Consider the following 25,518-nt stretch of genomic DNA (forward strand, 5'->3'; position numbering starts at 1 on the left):
TTGTGCTTTGGGCTTTGGTAGTGTTGAGCTGTTGACTGGTGGTTGAGTGTCTGAGTTCTGTTCTGATTCAACGACGGATATCGTCCTTATATGTACTTCTTGAGCTCGGATGGTTCTTGCTTCCCCTCTTCAGCTCATGCTGAATGTCTTGAATCTCTGTCACTGCATCGCAGCTCGTCCTCGATGTGATGGGCTCTCGATGGACCACATCGACAGCCTCTTGACCTGTCATGTGGACGAGTGTACCTCGATGTTCCCGTTGTACGTCAATGCAGTGCTTGGTCAGCGAATCATTGTTTGAGAATTGGCGAAATATTTTGGTATAGCCGCTGATATCGTCGCGAGGTTGTCACCTGATCGTAGTGACGACGTCCTTTTGTAGATCTTATCTCTACGCAGCCATCTCTGAACTCGTCTGGTATACCTGGGTGGCGTTGATATCAGTAGTGCTTCTCTCGTGAGTTCACCTCAGAAGCTGGTTTTCGCTTGATGGAAAGTCTCGTAGCCTGCTGCTCCAGCCTACGTTATCCTTTTCAGGCGATGCCGTATCACTTTTCACGGCAAGTGATACTTATGGAGTGTGCTCTCGGTTTCTTGAGTTACGATAGCTTGGCGAGAACTAGTCCGCAATATACCACACTGAGCTTCGACCCAAGTAAATCAAGTCCACGCTCGGACTAGATGGCTACACAAGTCTGGTGCGGATCGGGTAAGTCATCGTCTTGACAACATCTGCAGTCATATCGCAAAAGCATCTTCGTCGATCACAACGTGCTCTCACATAGTGACTTGTCTTCCGCAAAACGGTTTCATGTCACTGGAGGCGGTGTGCGTGGCGGAGTTCGAGAAGATTGAAAACATGTGTTGATAGACTTCAGTCGTGCGGGATGTCTCCAAAACATCAACGCCCGCTGTGGGGCGTGATTTTCAAGTTTTAGCGCGGTCACAGCGGTTTCCTGTCTTTTCGAGACTGGAGATCATCTTGTCTTCTTCCATACCACTTGTACTATAGCAAAAACACTCATATCCACTGTTCTCTTCTTTTCACCGCTCCACTGCCTATGAGATGCTCGTGAGTGTCGATCTGTGGGCTTTGAGAGGCTGATGTGGTCTGAATATTGCCCTACTGCACGACATTCCACTAGTGCCAGAGGTGGATACCAATAGCTTGTGAGTACAAATATGCGTACTTTGTCCAGCGATCACCTGTGTCATTCAGCACACCAGTAAGATCAGAGCTCTATGCTCGCGATTCACAGAGTTTACAGCCTGACGGAGGTCATTAACCCATACTGAAAAGTACTCGTGGCACACAATCGTTGCTCCGGTCCGCTAAATGGTCGAGAATCCGTAGAGGTATGCGAATTGCCTGTATGGGAAGACAGCTCACCGACACTGGAGTCGACGATCCCGCTTGCAAAGATCTGCATTCAGCCATCACTATCATGGCTATGGTCAATATTGGCAACCATCGATCACCTTCTCCATCGTCGCAGCACGTTGTACTGTCAGATCGAAGAGCTCCAGCTCTTGCGTAGCAAATGGAATCATGCCTCTAAGATTCAGCTTCTAAATTCACATTTGCAAGGTCCTTGAAGTCATTCGCCGACGGTTGATTGACGACACAGACGGGACTGGAAGGTTGAAGGGTTGTCAATCGTGCCAACCTCCTTGTCATGCCACCCCGCATGCCGCACGAAGGCCATGATTCAGCTACGAGTAGCGGAACGTGCTCGTGTTGCGCCCCGCGCCCACGAATCAGCAAACGTATCAAGCCGCCTATCGCAGTGGTGGTGATACCTTGTTCAATTCTGATGCTCTTGATTATTCCGCTACCAATGCCTCCATCTTGTGGGATCGAGGGACAGAAGCTGGTTGGTAGTCGGCAGAGTTGTGATGCGAAGCATTGTTGTTGGTTTTATGCCACTCGCCTGATCAGGGTTTTCCATGGACGATATCGCCCTCAGGCGCTTTGTTGATCAACCCAGAGGACTGTGATGTATGGTATCGGTGATGTAGGTCTAGTACAGTCACTTCGTAGACGATGCTATGCGTGGTGTATAGATGATCTTTGACGATGAGTTATGGGCAAGCTTAGTCTCTATTGTAGTTGCGAAAACAAACAAGGATCGATTAGATGCTAAGCTAGAAGTGAAGGCCGTAGTACGTCGCTCCAGATAGTTACACAGCTTCAAGCCTCTAGCGCCGTTCTACATCCTCTACTATATATTTATACTTGTCTAGGAATTCTTCAAAAGCTATATACTTCTGTACTAATTATTTCTATTGTAAAGTAGTATCGCGGATATGACATTCAAAAACTACTATTCCAATATGGGCCGGGAACTTGCATAATAGCCAAGCTCGGTGGGAACTTTGCCTTAGATCTGAATGCGCCTTCGCGAAATGTGATCCAGCATGATTGATCTTGTTGCGCTGATGTCGACGTTGATATTGACCACAGGGTGAACGCCAGAGGCCTCACGTTGCGGTCAATAGTTGCGTACGACGTGGCAGCACAAGTCTGTTTAGGCACGTCTTAAAAGTCTGTACCGGCAGGTCGAACATGATGGAACACGCAATCACGTGTCAACGTGATTGCCTATTCATACGCGTTTTGCATTGAACACGAATCTAGAGCCGTTCCATGTTCAGGTTAGGGTGATACCACAAAAGAATTCAAATTGGAGTCTAGCAATCCACATATACTTTATGGATATCGACGACGACGGGTTAGGACTAACTGGCGGCGAAGTCTTTGTGCCAAGTTCGCAGAGATACGAGCCCTGCTCCGAACCGCCACGTAAAAAACGACGAACAAGGCAGATCCTAGCTGATTCAGATGATGAGATATCGAGCTCGCAAGCTTCAGAAACCTCTGTAACTTTGCCGACGAGTACTTCGAAGGAATTCATTGCGATCGACGACGAGCTATTAGGTCAAGAACGTTCCAAGTACGAACATGTGCTACACAAGCCAGCATTTGTGGAGTCGCAAAAGAATGAGTTTGTTACCCAGATAGATCAACCTTGGTCCAGCCCGACGCGAATTCGTGGACCAAGATGGCGGAAGAAGAGCCTGACACCTTCGCCCTCACCAGAAACTGGACCAGGTAGCCATGAAGTGGAGAGAACCACTATAGTTGCTAACCTAGGCGATGATGTTCTTGTTGCTGATGACTTCGACGATGATGAGATAGAGGCTCTCATGGCGGATCGGGATCTCGGTACCTCTGCCAGCATATCTGTAGGTTCTGGTGCAAGCGTTCCCGCCTTACAACGGCAATCATCCAAGAACATGAGGCAGACTACATTATTTGGCTTGCACACCACACAGCGGCAAGCTCAATCTCGACCTTCAGCTACGCAAGCCCACAACTGGCGTCTAGCTGAACGTGACGAACCACCCACCCATCACAAGATTGACGAAGTGGCGATGCGAAAGTGGATATTCCCTCTGAATGTTGGCACAATACGTGACTATCAGTACAATATAGTGCACAAGGCATTATACAACAACATCCTAGTAGCTTTGCCTACAGGACTTGGTAAAACGTTCATCGCAGCTTCGGTCATGATGAATTGGTACAATTGGACAAAAAGTGCACAGATAGTGTTCATGGCGCCTACAAAACCACTTGTTGCTCAGCAGATAGAGGCTTGCTTCCATATTGCTGGTATACCTCGGTCACAGACCACACTTATGACCGGCGAAATACCACCTGACGTTCGTCGCGAGGAATGGCAAACTAAACGTGTCTTCTTCATGACACCTCAAACCATGATAAATGACCTAAAAACTGGTATAGCAGATCCAAAGAGAATAGTCCTTGTGGTTGTGGATGAGGCTCATAAAGCTCAGGGCAATTACGCCTATGTTGAGATTGTCCGATTCTTGCACCGCTTCAATCTTAGCTTTCGTGTCCTTGCACTGACTGCCACGCCTGGATCTACTGTTGAGACTGTACAAAAAGTTGTTGACGGTCTTGATATCGCTAGAGTTGAGATCAGGACTGAGGACTCAATCGACATCCAGGCGTTCGTTCATCAGAGGAATATTGAATTGGAGCTCTTCGACTATTCCGATGAGATTCAAATGTGCTTAGATCTCTTCTCGAAGGCTGTGAAACCTGTGCTGGATAAATTGTGTTCTCAAAATGCATCATGGATGAAAGACCCGACAAGAATCACCCTGTACGGGTTGATGCAGGCCAAAAAACAATGGTTTGCATCTGATGCCGGAAGAAAAGCAAGTCAAGGAGTCAAAGGCATGGTTCTGGCATGCTTTCAACCTTTATTACCTCTTGCTCACAACTTGGAACTGCTCAAGTTTCATGGCGTGGGTCCTTTCTATCGCAAGATGAAGGTGTTTCAAGACGAGTCGGGTAAAGGTAAGTATACCAAGATGATAACGGAAAGTACGGATTTTTCAACCATGATGAGCAGAATGCGAGCCTGGATTAACAACAACGACTTCGTGGGTCATCCAAAACTGGCATATCTCAATTCTGTGGTGCTGAACCACTTCCTGGATGCAGGACAAGGTGCTGGCCGTGCTGGTGGGCGGCCACCATCCGAAACCCGAATCATGGTCTTCGCCCACTACCGTGAAAGTGCGGAGGAGATATGTAGAGTGTTGAACAGACACGAACCTATGATTCGAGCGCATGTCTTCGTGGGTCAGTCGAATACCAAAGGATCAGACGGTATGGACCAAAAGAAGCAAACTGAGATAATCAAGAAGTTTAAAGCAGGAACCTACAACACCATTGTTGCAACGTCGATCGGTGAAGAAGGTCTTGATATCGGAGAGGTCGATCTGATTGTGTGCTACGATTGTTCCAAATCCCCAATTCGCATGCTTCAACGCATGGGTCGAACAGGTCGAAAAAGAGCTGGTAATATTGTGATGTTATTGATGAGAGACAAGGAAGAGGGGGATTACTACAAGGCCAAGGACAACTATCAGAAGATGCAAGAGATGATAGAAAGTGGCAAAGAATTTACGTTCCATACTGACCGTTCTCCGAGGATAGTGCCCAAAGGTATTAACCCATCGGTCTCGAAAGAGCATGTGGACATTCCTATAGAGAATACACAACCTGGCTCTGTTGAGTCTGTTGAGCCCAAAAGGTCGAGAGGAAAGAACAAAAAGAAACCACCGAAGAAGTTCCATATGCCCGACAACGTTGAAACAGGTTTCACCTTCCTCGGCACGAAGAAGAAGAAGTCGAGACTAGAGGAGGAAAAAGAAAGACTACAAGCGTCGAAGCACAAGAAGAAACGGGACCCTTCAGACGAGGACATTGCGGTCATGCCCGCCGACTCAGAGATACTGCTAACGCCTGCACAAGAAGCTGATTTAGAGGCGAGATATGCTACAATACCTGGTACAGAGGAACAATTCATTCAAGCGATCGACGTCAGGAACCAGCCGGAAAAACTGAGAAGACTCGACAAGACCACACTGGTCGGTCATTCCAAAGCCACCAGAGATGTTGTCCAGGCATTCGGTCTGGCCAGAAATTCGACGCAGTATAAACAGAGACCAATCCAGCCAGCCGAGGAAGATTTGAGGTTGTTGTATCGCCAATCAGTCGCTGAGCTCCAGCAAATCGAAGCGCCATTCTATGTATCTCAGACAAACACTGTGGCCGCTGCTTCTCAAGCTGATGCTTTGCCTGAGCTCAACAATCTATTTGGATCTCCTGCCAAGACGTCGAAGGAGAAGCCGAACCAAGCTAAGAAACGTGCAAGCAAAAGAGTCATCAGTGACGATGACGATGATGGCTGAAAGTGACACTTAAAGATCGCAGCCGTTGAGAGAAGGAGATGCCCCTAGAGCTGTTGGATGGTTAACAACATTTCCAGTCTCCGCATGTTGAAGATGTGGCTGTAGCGTTCTTCGTAGGGAAGTCTCTAGAAAAGAACTCAACCAAGACATATCATGTTCGACATCTCTCAAAGAATGCTGCATCTAGAAACTAAGTAAATCGTTGGTCAGAGTAGTAGGGAAAGAGTCAAGATTTGATGTACTATTGACCTTTGGAAATTGGTGGGAGACGAGGCTGTTGTGGGCTCCTGCGGGCTGTCGCGGGCTGTAACTTCGGCCTAAACAAAATGCGGTCACCATGGCCTATACAAACTTGGTGCAAGTCCCTCGAATACAAGCACAATCTCAAAATTAGTGATTCTCTCTGCACGGCTACTACCTAATACTCTCTGCTCAACAGAACGTCTCGCACCTGAAAACATCGTCGACATTCTCCACTAATTCTAAAGTCGAGCTTCGGCGCAAAGCCTATGATACAATGAGCGCAGATACGCAGCTCGACGCAGCTCTGTACGTCTAAGTAACTACCCCTTACCTTTTGACGGGAGAGCATACCGAAGAGATCTCTGTGAGACCACTGGACTAACGCCACTTGTATCAACAGCGATCTCCTCCGCCGTCTCTCACCACTAGAAATCAAACAGAATCTAGCCAAAATCACACAATTAGTCCCAGATATACAAGAAGACCTCCTCTCCGCAGTCGACCAGCCCCTCGAAGTAGCCAGATGCAAAAAGACCGGCCGTGACTATTTACTATGCGACTACAACCGTGATGGTGACTCCTTCCGCTCACCATGGTCGAACGAGTTCGATCCACCTATCGATGATGCAGCCTATCCATCTGATCGGGTACGGCGCATGGAGGTTGAGGCGAACGAAGCGTTTACAGTCTATCGAAGTCTATACTATGAGGGCGGCATTGGTAGTGTATACCTCTGGGACCTCGACGACGGCTTCGCAGGCGTGGTGCTGTTGAAGAAGGAGAGTGGACGAGGTGAAGATGCTGCAGGATGGGATAGTATACATGTCGTGGAAGTCGACGAACGGGGCAAGACGTCCAAGAGTGCACATTACAAACTCACATCTACAGTCATATTACACCTGGGCAAGGACAACGATGCTGTAGGTAGCTTGACGTTAGCAGGCAGTTTGACGAGACAAGTGGAAAGTGATCTTGCAATTGAGAGTACTGGAAGTCTGGGTCGAGATGGCGGCCATGTGGCCAACATTGGTCGTCTGGTTGAGGACATGGAGGGCAAGATGAGGAATCAGTTGCAAGAAGTGTATTTTGGCAAGGCCAAGGACGTGGTGGGAGACTTGAGGAGTGTGGCCAGTTTAGGCCAGGTCGAACAGGACCGCCGGACACAGAGAGAAGTCTTTCAGAGCATGGGTGGAAAATAATGTCTATTGCATCCTGATTGCTCAACTCAATTCTGAATCCTCTGGGTGCGCCACATTGGAATCAGAGCATATCTGTGGCGGGGCGGCAATTGTTCTTTCGTCTTCCTCGAGCTAGAATACACAACTTGTTGTGTTTTCCTACAAGTCGCCTTCGATTCAACGATATTAGAAAGATTTCGAGCCAGCATTAGACTCGAATAAATTGTTCTAGTGCTGTTTGGGCAAGCACGTAAATGAACTCATTTTTCGTCCCGTTTATACATAATCGTGCCGTGAAACCTGCGTGGTCTGTGTCGTATTCTTGACCCTCACAAATTGCATGGTAGCAGTGAAAGTGCATGTTGGGAGCGAGCCTCGTCTATAGCCCAGCAAAGAAACGTAAACAGCTCGTGCAATATGCACGAGCAAGTCATATAGTTGGTGGTGGTGTTCCAGGCCCAAGCTTTTGAGTTTCTTGGGTGCTGGTCTTTTCTTGTTGATTTGCTCAGCCAGCTGGCCCGCAAAGCATCTTCAAGCCGCTTGGTTGGACCTTCCACATTGGCAATTGGCACGAACTGTTTTCAAGCCTCTCATCCATGTGCTGCACGCCTCTGTTCCCGCTCACATCCACTAGTCTTCGCCATTTGCCGAGTCTCGTTCGTCGTCAAAGAGAATGCCAGTCTTTGATCATGGGTGATTTGATGATCTACGGCTTTAATCCGATATCTTTCCAATCTGTGGGGAATTCATCGTCCAAGTCACTTGGTATAGCCTTTGGAGAAGCAGCATAAGTATTATACCGACCAGATGAGCGTATCCGAAAGGCCGATCAGCATACGACCACGATGCCTTTGCCGCCAGTCAAGAAGGCTTGCGATGCGTGTCATAGGCGTAAAGTCCGTTGCTCTGGAGGTCTGCCATGCAAGAATTGCGGCTCAGCGAACCTGCAATGTACTTACCTAGCAATTCCCCAGAAGAAGGGTCCTAAAGGTTCAAGAGCGAAGGTCATTTCAGAAATACGTGATACTCAGATACCAAAATCGATTTCAGAAACACCAACACCTCCTTCACCTATCCAGAGCTCAACATCGGCGCCAGCACTAGCACCAACACCAACGGCATACAGCCATGAAGCTGAAGACAATCCCTTCGATTTCAACACGCCACCCATGTCACCAGCGGACAATGTTCGAAACTTGGATCTCTTGTCTACACCAACTGTTGAAAGTTGTATTAGTTTCTTCTTTAACCATCTTTATCCTACCATGCCAATATTCAGCCGGCAATACCTGAGCCGGCTGGTTGCCGAGTATCGCCACGGTCCACCAGAGGTCTACTGCTTGGCACTTTCTCTGTGCTCGTTTATCCTTGTACAGCCAGGCATGTCTTTCAAGGGTATGCCGATGCCAGCCAGCTATGAGGAGAATCCAGCAGCTTCTCGATATCGTCTAGCTAACTTGCTCTTGAGAGAAGTGCACAGAATGCGCAAGGGTATCGACTATATCGACAACCCTACGTTACTTTCAGTGCAGGCCTCGTTCTTCATGTTCGCCTCTTATTTCGGTCTAGAGAAAGCCAATGCTGCTTGGTACCATCTCAGAGAAGCGACAACATTGGCTCATATGCTAGGCATGAACGAAGAAGCAACATACAAGGTTGGTGACCCCGAGGAGAACAAGAGAAATCGTCGTTTCTACTGGCTAGTCCTTGTCACCGAGCGTGCATTTTGCCTCCACAGACATAAACCATTGTCTATGTTGGCCACGATCGAGCTACCGATAGTTGATGTGAACTCACCTGACGCGCCGATCTTGCATGGTTTTCTATATTTAGCCTCACTGTTTCGCCTGATTGATGACGAGTTTATGGTACTCTGGAACAAAGCAAAAACAGAGTGCACACCTTCCTATCTTTCCAGGCTGCAGAATCAGCTCGTTGATGCTCTACCACGAGTACTACTATGTACAGAAAACCAGGCCGCTGATGTCAAAATTACACAGCATTGGTTGAGGTGTATGGTGTGGCAGCTGTCTATATCAAACGGCTATCTTAGCTCTAGTAGCTCTGATCTTGCGATGTCTTTCAGATATCCAATAGAGATTGCAAAAGACCTGATACAAGATGTCAACAGCATGAATATCGAGGCTATGGAAGTGCACGGCGTTGGTCTAGTGAGTGCGTTGAAGTGATCCTTGTACAAAGCTAACCTCATGCAGATCGAAAAACTATTCGATATGTCCTGCACTCTATCCGATGTGATTGCCTACGTGCCTATCGAGCAGACTATCAGTGAAGCACAACAACCACAAAACTGCTTGAACCACCTATTGAACCTAATATCGCGACTACGAGGCGGGGCATCCCGTTACGTCCCAATGCTAATGGCCAAGGTCTCCGAGAACTTACATCATCTATCCAACCCCTTGGCCCACTTACCACAAACCCTCGATGCATTCATGCAAGATAGTCCTAGCACGCAATCAAGCCCTCAAGACACGGACAACAGATCACGATTGAAAGCCCCACCACAACACATACAGATACCATCTCCAGCACAATCAACTTCCCTCTCAGGGAGGCCGACATCTCACACTGATGGAGTGTCTACACCTCAATCGCAGCAAAATCAAGAACGCCTTATGTTCGAGACTTACAGCCCAAGTATTGCGAACCACAATGACGCGACTATGACTCCTCCAATATATGGCATGCCTGAAACGCCGCAATCGCAGTTTGCGCCCTCGTTCGCCATTAACCAGCATGCCTTACCAAGAAGTGTTCCACCAAATACCAAGTCCGTCGACCGAGAGGTGATATGGCACGGATATTGCGCTTGAGATGAATATAGACTCCAGCCGAAATCTCAAAGCTGGAAATCCTGTGCCATGCAGCGATGCTGTGCGTGTACGAGCGGTTCCTCCGAAAAATACACGTTTCTGGTTCAACTGTGCCAACCCAAGTCTTCTATGAAAGTGGGCTATCCACTTTCGTGATCTTTACCATGCTATGACGGCAAGTCATTTAGCACTCACGAGGGGATCCAATTCACTATTTGCTGAAGTGGTGCAGCAGACGTGCAAGTGAAAAAGCTGCTCAAGGAGGTTGGGTCGGTTCCTCACGACACGTCATGGTGGTGAAGGAAAATTGCAAGCTAGAAATCGGAGTGGCGAGAGATAGTAGTGGGGATATACACAACGAATACTCAATGTGTCTTGGGTATTTCCAGCATGAAGCCTTCCAGCACTGCTTTTGATCTATCCTTGGTGGGATGTCGACAGTTCTCCTCCCAGATTTCACCGCCTTCGCCGAAAGCATTACTCATCTTTCCTAGGAAGAAATCTAGGTTCTTTTCGCAATCCGGGAAAGCCTTTTTGAACGTTTGATACAAATCATCCACTTCTGGCTTCTTCTTGCCTTCCACGAAGACTGGTTTAGCAATCTTCTGCTCGAAGAGATCCAGATATTTGTGCATGTATTCTAAGTCTTTCTTTGCATCTGGTTCCCAACCTCGCTCAATATGACCAGGAATAATGGTTGTGGGGTTCAGTGAGCCGATAAGCTTTAAAGTAAGCCGCCATGCATGCAGGACATCGTAAGTCTCGATTTCCTCGACCCAAGCATGAACAGAACGAGCGTACACAGCATCTCCAGTGATAATGGTTCGTTCTGTGGGTAACTAAAACAGTGTATGATCAATACTGTCACGCTGCACTCGTCCAAGCAGGCCCACTGGGCTGGTTTCATCGCCAGGTAGAAGAAAGAAACTATATCGGAATACCTCTGGCTTCCTTGGCGAAGGATCACTTGGCACGTTTTCCTTTCCGAACACGCTTGGCCAGTACTTCACCTTCTCGTCGTATTCCCGATTTATACCTGCAAGCACATACTCATGCACATAGAGCTTGGCAGTAGTGAAAGCTTCGAGAATAGGATTAGCGCTGAAACAATGATTCGGATGGTGGTGAGTGATTAAAACCGGCGACGAGAGGTTTGCTGGTCTTCGACTTGATGAACTCAATCACGCTCTCTGCGTCTGGTATCAGGAACGGAGGGTCGATGAGGATGCAAGCCTGTGTTCCCTCTACCAGTGTCGTAACGCTGAAGAGGCCCATCTCCGAAGAGACGTGGTGGTGGACTTTGAGCGGCATTGTGGGCTGTGACAACGAGGTACTATCATATGGTAGTTTTTGACAGCAATAGTTGCTGTCTCGATCACAATTTCAAGCCATCGTATTATGGTTGTCTGCTCCATCTATCCAGATAGACTCTCCGCAATTCTATAGTGCTGGTTCCGAAAAGGAGCGGGAGAATCTCCATGCGGAGATTCTGCAGTGCCAACACTTTCAGGTGCTCGACAATCGGAACAGAAACACGACCTTTGAGTTATAAGGTTGTGTAATATCCGATGCACCATTGTTATATCATGTGATCGGTGGTTTGACAGATTTGGCCGTAACATTACTGATCAATACTGTGATAGAGTCAGAATCAAGTTCTGCTGTGCTGGAAAAGTCAGCTGGCGTACATGCCTGCCCGAGTCAGGGCAAAAAAGTCTACTAGTGATTGAGCCGGCTCAGTGATAGGAATTCTGATACAGTACATACAGAACGAGCTGGACGGCCATCGTTCAGGCTACTCAAAGTCGCGTCGCTGAAATGAGCACGGTGGTTGGAGACATAGCGAGAACCAAGAGGAGTAAGTGAAGCTCTATATCATTTCCTGAATACCTGGATGGATACAAAATGTGACTTCCAACCACGCTACACATGAAATGTCCTATTCCTCCACATACCACCATCACCTCGATCACCCCTCAAATTCCCTTTCCACAGCATCCGCCATATCACCCAACGTCTCAAACTTCCAATCATACACTTCCTCTTCATCGTTCCCCATCGTCCCCCCTCTCTCGATCCACACACTCTTAATCCCCATCTCCCTCGCCGGATGATGATCATGAAACTGACTCTGCGCCGTCTGCAACACCTCTCCCTTCTCAACTCCAAATTCCTCCTTTACGCTCTTCAGCATGTATTCGAAATTCCGTAAGTCGGGCTTATAAGATCCGACATCCTGAGCCGTAATGATCTTGTCAAACTGCACACCGCCTAAAGAGCCCGCATTGCTGGCGCGGAAGCTCTGCCTGTCGACGTTGGAGAGGATAACGAGTTTATAGTGCTTTGAGAGGCGGCGGAGGGCGTCAACGGTGTCTGGGAAGGCGGGCCAGGTTCCGATTGAGTGACCAAATGTCTGGCTTTCTTGGGCGGTTGGGGGGTCTTTGATGCCGATTTCAGATGCGAATTGCGGGTAGATTGTGGTAAGGAGTTGGGAGTATGGCATATCTGGGGTTTTGGTTTGTTGGGTCTTTTCGAGGGTGTGGTAGATTTCGAGGATCTTGGACTTGGGCAGGCTGGCTGAAGAGGGGGCGCGGGAGAGGAGAGGCTGGAGGTTAGTGAGGATGCCGGTTTCCCAGTCTACGAGGGTGCCGTAGCAGTCGAAGGAGAGGAGGCGGTAGTCTGTTAGTTTGGCCATGGTTTGTTGTGTGCTGTGTTGGGATCGAATTGTGCTATGCCCTAGGTATGTGGTAGGACGGTTATGTTAAGAAGCTCAAGATCTCGGTGTTGGTCTTTACCATTCGACGTCATTCACATGAAGTCAGCAGATGTTAGAGGTCGTCAATTACCTAGAATAACAACGAGATATATACTTTTCAGGCGACTGATAAGAACATTAACACCAGTGCGCTTTGTCGCGGTCACTGTCGGGAGTTCTATGCTTGTCGAAGGGCGGTCATCATGAATAGAAGCGTACACGTACGCGAGTTCGATCATTGGTCCTCGTTCACTGATGATGGTTGAGCACGTCAGTACCATGTAGTCTTGACATGTACGGCTTCAGGCAAGAAGCTTCACAATATGCTGCTTTTGCGTAATCAGAATTAGATAGGTTTCATGAAAGAGTTCGCTCAGATTAATTCCACCTCAATCGGGAGAAACCAGTCTCCGTTGCGATTGCCTCAGGCATGAATCGACATCATACCAGAATTTATTGATTGATTCTCCAAATATTTTATTCCAGTGCCGTCGCATAATAGCAATTTAGAGAAGTAAAAGTCGTATTGTTAACCCATATCTTTACCATCCTGCACAATTACGCACTGTAAATTCCTGGCGTAGGCCACCCGCGACACAATGGATATGACCGATCCATCTATTCAGACTGCCCTCTCAGGCTTAGCAGAACTTGAGAAGGACTTTGCGGCAGTCGAGCTCGATGCGAGTACGTGGTCCAGCGATAGCTTACGAGGGTGACCAGCTAATATGTTCGTTCAGTGCGCCGGAAAGAGTACGCACACAAAGCGCTGTACGAGAAACGGAGCAAACATTTAGCCAAACTACCTAGCTTCTGGCCAACGGTCTTCATCGCAGGTCCGCAAGAAATTCAAGAAACATACGAGGACATTGATGAGCAGGTACTTAACTCGATCAAGAACTTCACTGTCTCGCGATATCAGATCACATCAGAGACAGAAGGTGAACCCCGGAGCTTGCGCTTCACGTTCGAGTTCGACACATCTAAGCAAGAAACCAAGCTTTTCGAGGACACGACTGTGACGAAAGACTTTGAGTTTGTGTCAAGAGACGATCTGCCAGAGGGTGGTGGCTATGTTTCAAAACCGGTCAACTTTAAGTGGACAAAGGCTGGCAAGAAGAAGGAACTGAACAAAATGCTAGATTTGGCGGAGCAATTGTATCAGGCCGAGAGAGCGTTGGTAGAAGATGGTGATATTGAGCAGAAAGAGCGAGAAGGACTGTGGCAGCATGAGAAGTTGCGATCAGAACTGGAAAAGGAGGAAGACAAGGCAACCAACGGCGAGGATCAGAACGCGAGTCGCAGTTTCCTCGAGTGGTTTGGATATCGAGGGGTTGTAATGCCCAATAAGGAGGGAGAAAAAGCCACAAGTAAGAAAAAAGCCGAAGCAATAAATGCGGAAGAGGACGAGGACCAAAACGAGAATGTCGAAGCTGACGGTCTGCTGGAGGTGGAGATTTATCCAGCCGGCGGCGACATCGCGCAGGTATTAGCCGAGGACATGTGGCCGAATTGCGTGGATTACTTCATTCAGGCGCATACAGACGATGGCGACGATGACATATCGGAACTCGAAGATGATGAGGCAGACGACGATGCTCCTGATCTGGTCGAATTTGCAGGTTTTGACAACACGGACGATAATGATGCTCGACCTAATAAGAAACAGAGGAGGTCCTAAGTATCCAATTCAGGTAGTGGTGACTAGTGTTTATATGGAGAGATGAAACACACAGGCATGGCGCGTATGGAATGGAGAGGCGTTTCTGGAGATCGAGATAGATAAAAAAAAGGGATTCGGTTAGGTGTCGGTAGAACTACCCGTGAAGTGATATACAATCGCAAGTTTAACGATGAAGCCACAACAGTTGCATACGCTGTCGATGATCCTCGTCGACGCCTTCTCTCGCTCTTAGCAGCAAAAGCATCAATGTTGCATGCTGGGACTACTATGCAGCGTTGTCGAGGAAGGAGGTACCGGCCCGAAAGACAATCTGCCCGGCATTCTCCACTTATACGGATCCAGTAGTAGCTGTCCTTCTGCTTTTCTGCCTCCAGGACCCCTCATTCCTGCCCTGTGCGCAACGGCGTATCAGCTGAAGTCTGAAACGCAGCTCGAGCTTCAGCCTGATCGATGCTCGTTGGCTGTCGTAAGATCGAGACCTCAGTAGCTGGTCTTGCGGGGTGCCCCTCGGTCTGCAAGTTGGATAGCCAGCGAATCGACGTTGCGTATTCCGTCTCGAAAGGGTACGATTTACAGCTCTTCTAGCAGAGTCGCAGAGGATGTGGCTGGCTAATAACCATGTGTTCTGTCTTCGTGACACGGACGAATCGCAGGATCTATGTCAGTCACTCAAGGCGATGCACGTAAGCGTCCTTCAGCAATTGGACAATCCCAGTTGACAGGATTCAAACCATGGGACAGCATCAGCTCTTGTCACGAGTTGCACCCAACTACTGACATCTTTCCTAATGCGGTAGTATCCTGACATCTAGGCTGGCTCAGTATTCTGTTCTACTACACCTTTGACAGAACTTCGCTGCCAGATTCCGGAATACCGGTAGGACTGTATATTTATTCGAGTTCACTACAACACCTGAGTCGCGGAGTGTTATTCGAGTCTGGCACGACAGTTTCATAGAACAGGATAAGATCAGTATATTCGTCCTTCAACAAGCGGCGCCGAGGAAAGCGAACATCTTCGTTAGGATACTGTTCGCAAGGCTGTCTTACAAGTCTTACCAGCCTCCACTACAGTTCCGAAGCCTGGTGCCATGGCCAAACCACCGGCTTTCACAAACACCAGGGTTTTGATAATCGGCGGAGGTATTAGTGGTATGGCCATGGCCATTGAGCTCATCACGCGATATAGCATCCGAGAAATTGTGATCATTGAGAAGAGTGGCGGCTTCGGAGGTACTTGGCGAGACAATGTCTATCCTGGCGCGGCATGCGATGTTTTCAGCTCATTGTACTCCTACTCTTTCGCTCAAAAATTCGATTTCACAAGGACGTTGCCTGGTCAGGAGGAGATACTGGTAATATCTTAGCACAGAATGGGTATCAGACAACTGACTTCGACCAGACCTATCTGACAGACGTGGCTCAAGAATACAAACTATATCAGCATGCCCGCTTCAATAGTTCTGTTCGCAAAATGGAGTGGAACGACGACCAGCTCAAGTGGTATACGACTGTTACTATCGATGGTGGTAAGGACTCTGAATATAGCACTTCGTACGAAGTTGTGAGTGACTATGTGATTTCCGCGATCGGACAATTATGCAAGCCAAAGGGGTTCGACATACCTGGTTTGGCGGGTTTTGAAGGCAGAGTCATGCATACTGCACGCTGGGATAGAGGCTTGGACTTAACTGGTAAGAAGGTGGCAATCGTTGGCACAGGTGAGTTGATCCAAGATATCCCATGATCGTTGCTCAATCCTGGCAGGTGCGACAAGTGCTCAAGTAGTCCCAGAAATAGCGCCAATCACAAAGCACCTTACTGTATGCCAACGAAATCCTGGCTTCGTTATCCCACGACACGACAACGAGCTTTCCCCATGGCAGCGATGGTTGAGAGCAAACGTGCCTCTTGTGAGGAAAAGAATAAGGGCAGAGAACATGAACTTCCGAGAGCTTTTCCACCAAGCGGTTACACAAGCTGATTCGAAATATGCGGACCTGATGCGACAGATGAACAACGGACTTCTGGAGAAACAGCTGAGTGATCGTCCCGACTTACAAGAGAAGGTCAAGCCGCGGTACAATCCCGGTTGCAAACGCACGGTAATAACCAATGACTACTACCCGACTTTGAAGCGACCGAACGTCGATCTAGAGACATCAGAAATCGAAAAGCTTACCAAAAATGGTATCAAGTTTCAGGGTATTGACGAAGTAAGAGATATCGACGTTCTGATTCTTGCAACGGGCTTCGACACATTCAACTTCTTAGGTGACTTGCACATCGTTGGCCGCGAAGGTCAGACGCTCGATCAAATATGGCCTAATGGTGTTGCAAAGGCACTCAAAGGCATTGCCATACCTGAAATTCCGAATTTTGGCATGCTTTATGGGCCGAATACAAATCTTAGTCACAACTCGTTGATCTTGGTAATAGAGGCTCAAGCACGATGTCTTGCAGCTATGATCAACAGAGTGTTTACAGTGCGCAGGAACGCCGGCAATGGCACATTGGCTGTATGGCCGAAGAAGGAAGTAACAGAGCGTCATTGGGAGAAGCTGCAAGATAGGCTTCAGAACACAAGCTTTTCTGATCCTGCCTGCAGTAGTTGGTGGAAACGACACGACGGTATAATCGTGAACAACTGGCCGGGAACAGCTATCGACTACCAGCGTCTGTTGGAAGAGATCAAGTGGCAGGATTTCGATGCCACCGGCTCGGCAAAGTCAGCTTTCAACTCTGAGGTGAGCAAAAGCGGCTCTCAGACTGTACCGCGTGTAATGGAAGAGGCATGGTTAAGTCGCTCGAGTCTATTGGCTATTGTCCTTGGTGGGCTCGCAGCTGGTGTGACCTTGCATCGTATGTGGAGGCTTCAATGTATGTGATTAGCTGATGCCCATGAAACAAGTTGGGAGCACCTGGAGTTACTGCCCTACGGTCATCTCTGTCCGTCCTCATCAGTCGATCGTGTGGTGCGACGGTCTTCAGCGTGTAACGATCTACAGCGACATGGTGTCGCTCGGTATGATACAGATTGCTCCTGCGAAGCCGCATTAGCGGTAGCCCGGGCATATAAATAGGAACACAGAATACTATAGCTAACAATTGGTAAAGTTACTGAAGCGCATACCAGCCTAGCCCCCAAACATCCGAGTCGAGGATTAACGTGGATATCGTGCTTGAGCTCATTCAAACCTTAGCAACATGAAAGAACGATACATTGGGTACGTATAGAGATCGAACAGATTGCGCTGTCTCACGTTCCATATTGCGGTTGTGTAGATTCGAGTATCAACAAGACTTGGCCTTTTGAGGTTCTAAGTCATGGCAAGAGCACAGTGCGGAAGGTCACAAGCCATACACAAATCTTCGAGAATTTCGAAGGAAGGAATTATTGGGGATGAACGTTAAGATTCCGACCTGGGATCCCTACTAGCTTTGACTGCAACGCGGCATTCTGGAGACTCTGTACCATAAGCACGGCACGTGCAATAATTCTCAATACTGGCAGTAGTATAGGCTAGCCTATTGAGGCACTTGCCAGCATGCCAGTGTCTCCTGCAACGGCCAGTCAGCTTAACGGAGAACAAGCGATTGTCCTCACCAAGCGATCTTATGACTATTGGCTGAATTGCCTTGCCCCGAAGCTGGCTGACCAAAGCATCGGTGCCTTGAAGGTTCTGCCTGGAGGAGTCACGTTCTAGAACCTCAATACCTCTATCCACACCTCCTCCTTCTTGCAAGGACGGCCCGGCGACGGAATTTCCAGAATCAACGCTGAATTCCTGTAGATCAGTTTTCCTCATGGTCTTGCAGTACTAACCATCGACGTTGCACACAGGGATCTCGCAGGCGATAATCCGTAATGCTTCGCACATTGTTTGGACTGAAGAAAAACTCCATCTTTTAACGACCAGCCGAGCGTTCAACTAACAAAATCGGTAGCTGCCCAGTAGCTACAACCAATGCACCAATGAATAGCGATCTGCTATGGGTCAATAAAGACAGCACATCCGCACATCTGTCGCGAAGTTCGAAAGCCGAGACAGCACGCATTAGAGCCCATGTCCAGCATTTGTCCATTCAGCAGAGGCAGAGAAGAAAATCGGCGCCACCTCCTCGAACCATTCGAAGGAATGGCAAGGTTGCTGCTAGTGATCAATCCGCGCCTTCGAAATTCGGTATGGGCGAGCTGAAAGACAGTGAATTCGAGTCTGAAGATCAGCAGCTCAGTCGTATGGCAGACGACAGAACGCAGGACGTTCGCATTCTTTCCTCAGCATTGACGTGGTTGCCTGGAGGCACACCCGAGGAGAGACGTAGTTTTCTGTTCTTTCTCAAACGCACAGCCCAAGAATGGTCTGGTTATCGTGATGTGTCGTTTTGGAACGTTCTCGTGCCACAGGCATCTGCGGCTCATCAATCCATTTTCCACAGCGTGACTGCGCTCGGAGCTTTGCACGAGTCGCTCGAGACCAATGAGGATGCGGACAAGGAGAACCAGCTGCAACAACTGCTGTGGCAACAATGCTCGAAGGCCGCTATTGCTGCGAACCAGGGACAAATATCTCACACTGTGGCGCTGATGTCTTGTATCATTATGGTCTGCCTGCAAAATCTACAAAGCAATCCTGTTGCCTTTCAGATGCTACGAACAAGCGCTAACCTGATCAACGACCTCGAACAGCAAATTGCTGATGGCACACTAACGCTGACGTCGAGTGAGACAACTCTACTGCAGGACTACCTCAAGCCTATTGTGGAAAGACTAGGCACAAGATACTGTTTTCTTGTGGACTTACCGTCTGCATTTGCTCTACACGTTGACGCTAAACAGGCTGAAAACATACCTCGGACTGAAGTGCCGAATCTACCTTCGAAGTTTACTACCCTGCTAGAGGCTCGAAACAGTCTGGATATGATTGCTGCCTGGTCAGTAGTCAATACTACCAGTATCGATGAGGTAACTGGAATTTATTGTGACAAGAAAGATCTGGTTGAGTCACTCCTCACTCAATGGCACGACCTCCTTGAGACGGTTCCGTCCGAAGCTTACAAGGAACATCCAAACCTCGGTGTTTCAAAAATGTTACTTAAAGCAGCAGGACTGGTCACAAAGATTCTTTTCGACACTCTGGGTTCGGTGCAAGAATGTATCTACGACAAGCACATACACAAGTTCAAAGAGATAGTGCGTATATACGAGCATGTGAGTAAGACATTCACTCTCAAGCGTCGTCAAAAAGTCTCATTCGGCATTGATACTGGTATCATTCACACCTTGGCCTTTGTGGTAGGAAGGTGTAGAGATCCGCAAACCAGGCGTGAAGCCTTGAGCCTGCTCAGACGAGATGACCACGTCGAAGGCGACATGAGGGCAAGTACTGGTAGCAGTGTACTGCAAAGTCTAATCGAGCTGGAAGAAGAAGGAAGAATAGTCACAAGACAAGAAGACGTGCCCGAAGAAGCAAGAGTCCGAATATGGGAAGACCAGCAATTCTGGCACAGCGGACTGGTGAAAATATACTTTATTCGCAGCCCTTACGACCCACACAGAGGCGGAAAGTTTCAAGAAGTCTGGGCAAGAATGCCTGTCAGAATATCGGAAGAACCAGATCGCCCATTGAGTCCAACCCAGCAGAAGGCTGCAGGACTTGAATTGCCCAATGTTGTCTTCGCTCGAGGCATGGCGGCTTTTCTAGACGAAAACACTGGCGATTATCATAGGATTACACTCTCTTCGTTCTTCTTGCCAATGCCCAGGATGTGACGATAGCTCAATAACACACAGCTGAGGAGTACCACACTGGATGGTCGCACTGGCAATGTGGAAATCAGCCGTGCGAGTTCATAACATGTGTTAAGGATGATTCACTACATCGCGGGAAGCCTGAACGACATAAATTCTGCATCGAGAACATGCACTCCGCATTGATTTTCATCGACTTGAAGGACGAACCATGGGCTGTGTGTCCAGTGGTCATTTGATGAAGAGCATGCCTGAAAACCGCCTATACAAAATCCCAGGTGTTCCCTGCAGGTCTTGCCCGAGGCAATGGCCACAGTGGAGCACAGCGCCCATATCGAACGTGCGGGGATCGAACTCTAGCGTCTCGAAACTTTTTCCACCTCTCGGACTTCCACTCATTTGAGCGAAACCTTCATTGCCTCTTCTCTTGTCACTTTTTAGATTGCTGCAAAGACGATGTTTGGTCGCTTGAACCATTCGATGCAAAGATGAGGCCATTTGCCGCGAAGAGTGGACAGCTAAGTATGACTAGCAACAGCCTCAACCATACGAGTGCACAGGTCTTCTCAGCTTGTCGTTCTTTCAGATTGAGACTTCAGAGATCCACCAATCAGCACGAACGAATATGTCAACACCGATTCATTAGACCTTTATCTCATGCAGCTCGTCGACACGCAAATCCAACCTCTATACCGTCATTGACAACGTCGAGTAAACCCTTCACAGTGATAGATCACACATACGATGCCATTGTGCTCGGTGCTGGAGGTGCTGGCCTTCGGGCTGCCGTCGGTCTTGCCGAGGCCAATCTCAACACAGCCGTGATTACGAAACTCTTTCCAACACGATCACATACTGTTGCAGCTCAAGGCGGCATCAATGCTGCGCTAGGCAACATGCACGATGACGACTGGCGGTGGCACATGTACGATACAGTCAAAGGCAGCGACTGGCTCGGGGACCAAGATGCAATCCACTATATGTGTCGCGAAGCGCCTCGTGCAGTGCGGGAACTCGAGGAGTACGGCATGCCATTTTCTCGAACGTCGGAAGGGACGATCTATCAGAGACCGCTAGGGGGACAAAGTCTCGAATTTGGACAAGGAGGGCAAGCACACCGAACGGCATGTGTGGCAGACAGAACTGGGCATAGTATGCTGCATACGTTGTATGGACAAGCCTTAAAACACGATTGCAATTTCATGATTGAGTGGTTTGCGCTGGATCTGATCATGGACAAATCCACTCCCACACCTACGTGTATTGGTGTCACGGCGCTGGATATGGAAAGTGGGACATTGCATCGACTCTTTGCGAGGAACACAGTGCTGGCTACTGGTGGGTATGGACGTGCCTATTTCTCTGCTACTTCGGCACATACAAGTACTGGTGATGGGTTGGCTATGGCGAGTCGTGCTGGCTTGCCGTTACAAGATCTGGAGTTCATACAGTTTCATCCTTCTGGAATTTACGGCGCGGGTGTGCTGATATCAGAGGGAGCAAGAGGTGAAGGTGGGTACTTACTGAATGGAGAGGGTGAGCGATTTATGGAGCGGTACGCGCCAACTGCGAAAGACCTGGCAAGTCGAGACGTGGTCAGCAGAGCCATGAATATGGAGATCCGAGAAGGAAGAGGTTGTGGGCCGAATAAAGACCACATATATCTGCAATTATCACACCTACCGAAGGAAACATTACACGAACGATTACCTGGTATCGCAGAAACAGCTAGTATATTTTCTGGAGTGGATGTAACCAGGCAGCCGATACCTGTTATACCGACCGTGCATTACTGCATGGGAGGAGTACCAACGAACTGGAAAGGACAAGTCATTGATGTTGACCCTAATACTGGGAAGGAGAAGATAGTGAACGGACTATATGCGGCGGGTGAAGTTGCTTGTGTCAGTGTGCACGGTGCGAATCGGCTGGGGGCAAATAGTTTGTTGGATATTGTTGTATTTGGACGAGCAGCAGCTGGACACATTGCCGAAAACAACGAAACTGGAATGCCATTTCTCAGAAACGGTTCCGAGATCACCAACGAGATGGGTATCGAAGGATTTCAAGACATTGAAAGGTTCAGGAATAGCGATGGAACGAGGCTGACAGCTGACCTGCGGAGTGACATGCAAAAAGCCATGCAAACTGACGTGGCTGTGTTCAGAAACGAGGAGAGTTTGAGTACTGGATTGAAGCGTATAAATGAGGTCGAAGAGGCTTTCAACAACGACGTTTGTGTCAAGGACAAGAGTCTGATATGGAACTCGGACCTTGTCGAGACACTGGAAATGAGGAACCTATTGACGTGTGCCGCGCAGACAGCGAAAAGTGCACTCGTTCGCAAAGAAAGTCGTGGTAGCCATGCTCGAGAAGACTTTACGGAGAGGGTGGACAAGGAGTTCATGAAACATACTATCAGCTGGCAAAAGGAAGTTGGACAGGATATACCAATTGGATATCGCCAGGTCAATTTTGCGACGTTGGACGAGCAGGAGTGTCCATCTGTACCACCAAAGCTAAGAACGTATTGATCGAAGGAAAAGGGGTCTTGTTGAAAATGCTAGGTGACTTCGGCGTGATTTCAGCAGGCGCATTCTGAGGCGCAAGCTAGTTTTGAAAGCGAGGACATTTTCATCACGACTCAAATAGTGGTACGTTTCGCTTGAGCCTCATCCTGATCTTTCAAATACTATGAAGAGTTTCCATAGATTGGGTGTTGACCCCGTTGCCCTTGAGCAGTGATGATCTAAATTACTCATGATCCATCCTCGGCAAACTTGCTTTTAGGTGAGAATGTATGCTCCTCGTGCTGGACTTTCAGATTGCGAGCCTTCAAGCACAAGGACAAGACCAAGTAATACAGCGCTCTTGTCCTTCATCATCTCTTGCCCTCGCTATGTCCGCATCGATGCAAGCACCTTCTCGGTCCCTCCTTCGGTCGCTGAAGTCAAGCCTCGACCGACCAGCGTGTCAATGCTCTAGGTCAAAACGATCGATACCAGCACATCAGAGACGATGGCAGACAACAGACACATCTCAGCAAGATGACTCGAGCCCACAGACAACTGCGACACCACCTGCTCAGCCTTCTGGAAGATGGGCGCAAACACCTCCTGCGATGAAAGCCCCTGTACGCACGCGACCTCAACGGCAGAAACTGTTCACAGTCAATTCGGATCCAACAAACCTCGATGCTATGTACACAAGATTTCTAGGCAGGACGGGGCCCAAGATGCTGAGCGACGAGACAAAGTGGTTGGCTATTACACACAAAAGTTTCGATCACGGGAGAAGAGGGTTTAATGATCGTTTGTCATTTTTGGGTAGGAATCATTCACTATAAAAGAGACAGGATAATAATGCTGATACTTCCTTACAGGACGTCAAATACTCGAGCTACAAACCTCGTTGGCAGTACTTACAGCTGCCGATGTCACGAACCAGGTTAATAACAACGTGGATCCTTTTGGAAGACTGGCATTCCATCATCCTGCAACTGCGAACGTGGGGGTACTCAATGGTGGTGCGAAAGAATTTTACATGCATCACAAGCAGATGAGTGGTGTTGCTTCGCGATATGGGTTACCAGAAGTTGTGCGATGGCAGCCAAAAGATGTAAGTGCAAGACTATATGCGGATAACAAGCAGAGACACTAATCAGATACTGCAGGTTGACAATCTACCAGCTTCGGGCTCCGACATGGTTTATACACAAGCACTTTTTGCGATCATTGGAGCATTGTCATTGGAACAAGGCAATCAGGTCGCCAACCGAATAGTAAGAGAAAGGATATTACAGCCCATCGGGTTGAGAAGCGACATGGTTGGAACCACACCTGCACAACCACAGCTCAATGCTTCATGACCAGGTCACTGTATAGAAATCCATTCTCCTGTACCATACACCCACTATATAGAAGCTCTACAAATTCGTAGATGTACAGCTCCTCTGACACCGCTCACGCAACAGAGAAATGCGCGACCAGTTCTTATGGAGCCCTAAATGTAATTTTTTCCTTCTTCGCGTCCAAAATCGCAAGGTCAAACAATTGAGTTGACAGAGAGAATCCCTGTTGTAAAATGTTGCATTGCACTGTCTTGTAGGACGCGGTGTAATTGTAAAGGAAGGAATGTCTTGTGCTTGGGCGACTTTTCTTAATAGAGGAGGAAACTGCGGCCCTCGTTCTCCGCAATTGCACCTTTCCTGTTTGAGACAAACGGCATGAGCGGATTATCGATGTCGATACTGGTGGTGGGATAGCATTAAGAGTACTAGGCAGCTGGTTTCTGCTCGTCGTCGATGTTCTGTCTCTAAGCACAAACCCTGATATACCTGCTCTGAAAGTTCTTGAATCTCCGATATGGCATCCGCACTCTTCTTCCTCGACCTGAAGGGCAAGGTGAGTGAAATGGGGATGTGTAGAGTCTGGGCGATTGACTCACAATGCGCCAGACCCTGCTCGCCCGGAACTACAGAGGAGACATACCTATGTCAGCAGTCGAGAAGTTCCCTATACTACTTTCAGAAGCCGAAGAAGAGTCGTCTGCTGTTCCGCCATGCTTTTCTGACGAAGGCATCAATGTAGGTGCTGCCACAGCCTTTTGCGTCTCGTATTAGTCTTGAAATAGGGGCTGACTCGAGCCGCAGTATCTCTATATACGACATAACAACCTCTACCTCCTCGCTATAACGAAACGGAACACGAATGCCGCAGAAATCCTCCTCTTCCTCCACAAAGTGGTCGAAGTCTTCACAGAATACTTCAAAGAACTCGAAGAGGAGTCGATACGCGACAACTTTGTTGTCATCTACGAACTTCTCGATGAGATGATGGATTTTGGTTATCCACAAACCACAGAAACCAAGATCTTGCAAGAATATATTACTCAGGAATCACATAAGCTGGAAGTCCAAGCCAGACCACCAATAGCGGTTACAAACGCGGTGTCGTGGCGTAGCGAGGGTATCAGATACAGAAAGAATGAAGTCTTCCTTGACGTGGTGGAAAGCTTGAATTTGCTGGTCAGCAGTACTGGTAATGTTCTGCGTTCTGAAATCCTGGGCGCGGTCAAGATGAAGTGTTACCTGTCGGGGATGCCCGAACTCCGCCTCGGTCTCAACGATAAAGTCATGTTCGAGTCGACAGGTCGCGCAACTCGTGGTAAAGCTGTCGAAATGGAGGATGTCAAGTTTCACCAGTGTGTGCGTCTTTCACGCTTCGAGAATGACCGCACGATCAGCTTCATCCCACCTGACGGCGAGTTCGAGCTCA

The 25,518-nt window shown here is 48.4% G+C and overlaps 11 protein-coding genes across 11 annotated transcripts in view; 9 read left to right on the forward strand and 2 right to left on the reverse strand.

Annotated features, from left to right (window-relative positions):
* Positions 1–2,712: 2,712 nt before the first annotated feature.
* MPH1 (3'-5' DNA helicase) lies at positions 2,713–5,793 on the forward strand (the record flags this gene model as incomplete). Its single annotated transcript, XM_064898978.1, has 2 exons — positions 2,713–4,390; positions 4,538–5,793. The coding sequence occupies 2 exons, from the start codon at positions 2,713–2,715 to the stop codon at positions 5,791–5,793; spliced, it is 2,934 nt and encodes a 977-aa protein (XP_064754935.1).
* A 517-nt stretch (positions 5,794–6,310) lies between these two features.
* On the forward strand, positions 6,311–7,235 carry CAP2 (F-actin-capping protein subunit beta; the record flags this gene model as incomplete). The annotated part of the gene is made up of 2 exons (XM_064898979.1): positions 6,311–6,342; positions 6,437–7,235. The coding sequence occupies 2 exons, from the start codon at positions 6,311–6,313 to the stop codon at positions 7,233–7,235; spliced, it is 831 nt and encodes a 276-aa protein (XP_064754936.1).
* An 824-nt stretch (positions 7,236–8,059) lies between these two features.
* Positions 8,060–10,051, forward strand: LTR64_004635 (uncharacterized protein; the record flags this gene model as incomplete). Its single annotated transcript, XM_064898980.1, has 2 exons — positions 8,060–9,385; positions 9,431–10,051. The coding sequence occupies 2 exons, from the start codon at positions 8,060–8,062 to the stop codon at positions 10,049–10,051; spliced, it is 1,947 nt and encodes a 648-aa protein (XP_064754937.1).
* A 365-nt stretch (positions 10,052–10,416) lies between these two features.
* Positions 10,417–11,362, reverse strand: LTR64_004636 (uncharacterized protein; the record flags this gene model as incomplete). The annotated part of the gene is made up of 3 exons (XM_064898981.1): positions 10,417–10,890; positions 10,993–11,087; positions 11,191–11,362. The coding sequence occupies 3 exons, from the start codon at positions 11,360–11,362 to the stop codon at positions 10,417–10,419; spliced, it is 741 nt and encodes a 246-aa protein (XP_064754938.1).
* A 273-nt stretch (positions 11,363–11,635) lies between these two features.
* LTR64_004637 (uncharacterized protein) lies at positions 11,636–12,746 on the reverse strand (the record flags this gene model as incomplete). The annotated part of the gene is made up of 2 exons (XM_064898982.1): positions 11,636–11,675; positions 12,025–12,746. 2 exons carry the CDS (start codon positions 12,744–12,746, stop codon positions 11,636–11,638), a joined length of 762 nt encoding a protein of 253 aa, XP_064754939.1.
* Positions 12,747–13,405: 659 nt separating this feature from the next.
* Positions 13,406–14,487, forward strand: LTR64_004638 (uncharacterized protein; the record flags this gene model as incomplete). The annotated part of the gene is made up of 2 exons (XM_064898983.1): positions 13,406–13,493; positions 13,547–14,487. 2 exons carry the CDS (start codon positions 13,406–13,408, stop codon positions 14,485–14,487), a joined length of 1,029 nt encoding a protein of 342 aa, XP_064754940.1.
* Positions 14,488–15,581: 1,094 nt separating this feature from the next.
* Positions 15,582–17,378, forward strand: LTR64_004639 (uncharacterized protein; the record flags this gene model as incomplete). Its single annotated transcript, XM_064898984.1, has 3 exons — positions 15,582–15,845; positions 15,893–16,211; positions 16,258–17,378. 3 exons carry the CDS (start codon positions 15,582–15,584, stop codon positions 17,376–17,378), a joined length of 1,704 nt encoding a protein of 567 aa, XP_064754941.1.
* Positions 17,379–18,466: 1,088 nt separating this feature from the next.
* On the forward strand, positions 18,467–20,263 carry LTR64_004640 (uncharacterized protein; the record flags this gene model as incomplete). The annotated part of the gene is made up of 1 exon (XM_064898985.1): positions 18,467–20,263. The coding sequence occupies one exon, from the start codon at positions 18,467–18,469 to the stop codon at positions 20,261–20,263; it is 1,797 nt and encodes a 598-aa protein (XP_064754942.1).
* Positions 20,264–20,730: 467 nt separating this feature from the next.
* Positions 20,731–22,776, forward strand: SDH1_1 (succinate dehydrogenase flavoprotein subunit; the record flags this gene model as incomplete). Its single annotated transcript, XM_064898986.1, has 2 exons — positions 20,731–20,764; positions 20,975–22,776. 2 exons carry the CDS (start codon positions 20,731–20,733, stop codon positions 22,774–22,776), a joined length of 1,836 nt encoding a protein of 611 aa, XP_064754943.1.
* A 587-nt stretch (positions 22,777–23,363) lies between these two features.
* On the forward strand, positions 23,364–24,110 carry LTR64_004642 (uncharacterized protein; the record flags this gene model as incomplete). Its single annotated transcript, XM_064898987.1, has 3 exons — positions 23,364–23,568; positions 23,625–23,860; positions 23,916–24,110. 3 exons carry the CDS (start codon positions 23,364–23,366, stop codon positions 24,108–24,110), a joined length of 636 nt encoding a protein of 211 aa, XP_064754944.1.
* A 496-nt stretch (positions 24,111–24,606) lies between these two features.
* apm1 (AP-1 adaptor complex mu subunit Apm1) overlaps positions 24,607–25,518 on the forward strand; it is a gene marked incomplete at both ends in the record, with an annotated part of 1,480 nt that continues 568 nt past the window's right edge. Inside the window, 3 exons of the mRNA XM_064898988.1 lie at positions 24,607–24,645; positions 24,699–24,827; positions 24,894–25,503. Of these exons, the coding sequence (XP_064754945.1) occupies positions 24,607–24,645; positions 24,699–24,827; positions 24,894–25,503 (778 nt within the window). The remainder of the gene's footprint in view (positions 24,646–24,698; positions 24,828–24,893; positions 25,504–25,518) is intronic.

Source organism: Lithohypha guttulata, assembly GCF_036872675.1.
Source record: "Lithohypha guttulata strain CCFEE 5908 chromosome Unknown scaffold_3, whole genome shotgun sequence".
NCBI lineage: Eukaryota > Fungi > Ascomycota > Eurotiomycetes > Chaetothyriales > Trichomeriaceae > Lithohypha > Lithohypha guttulata.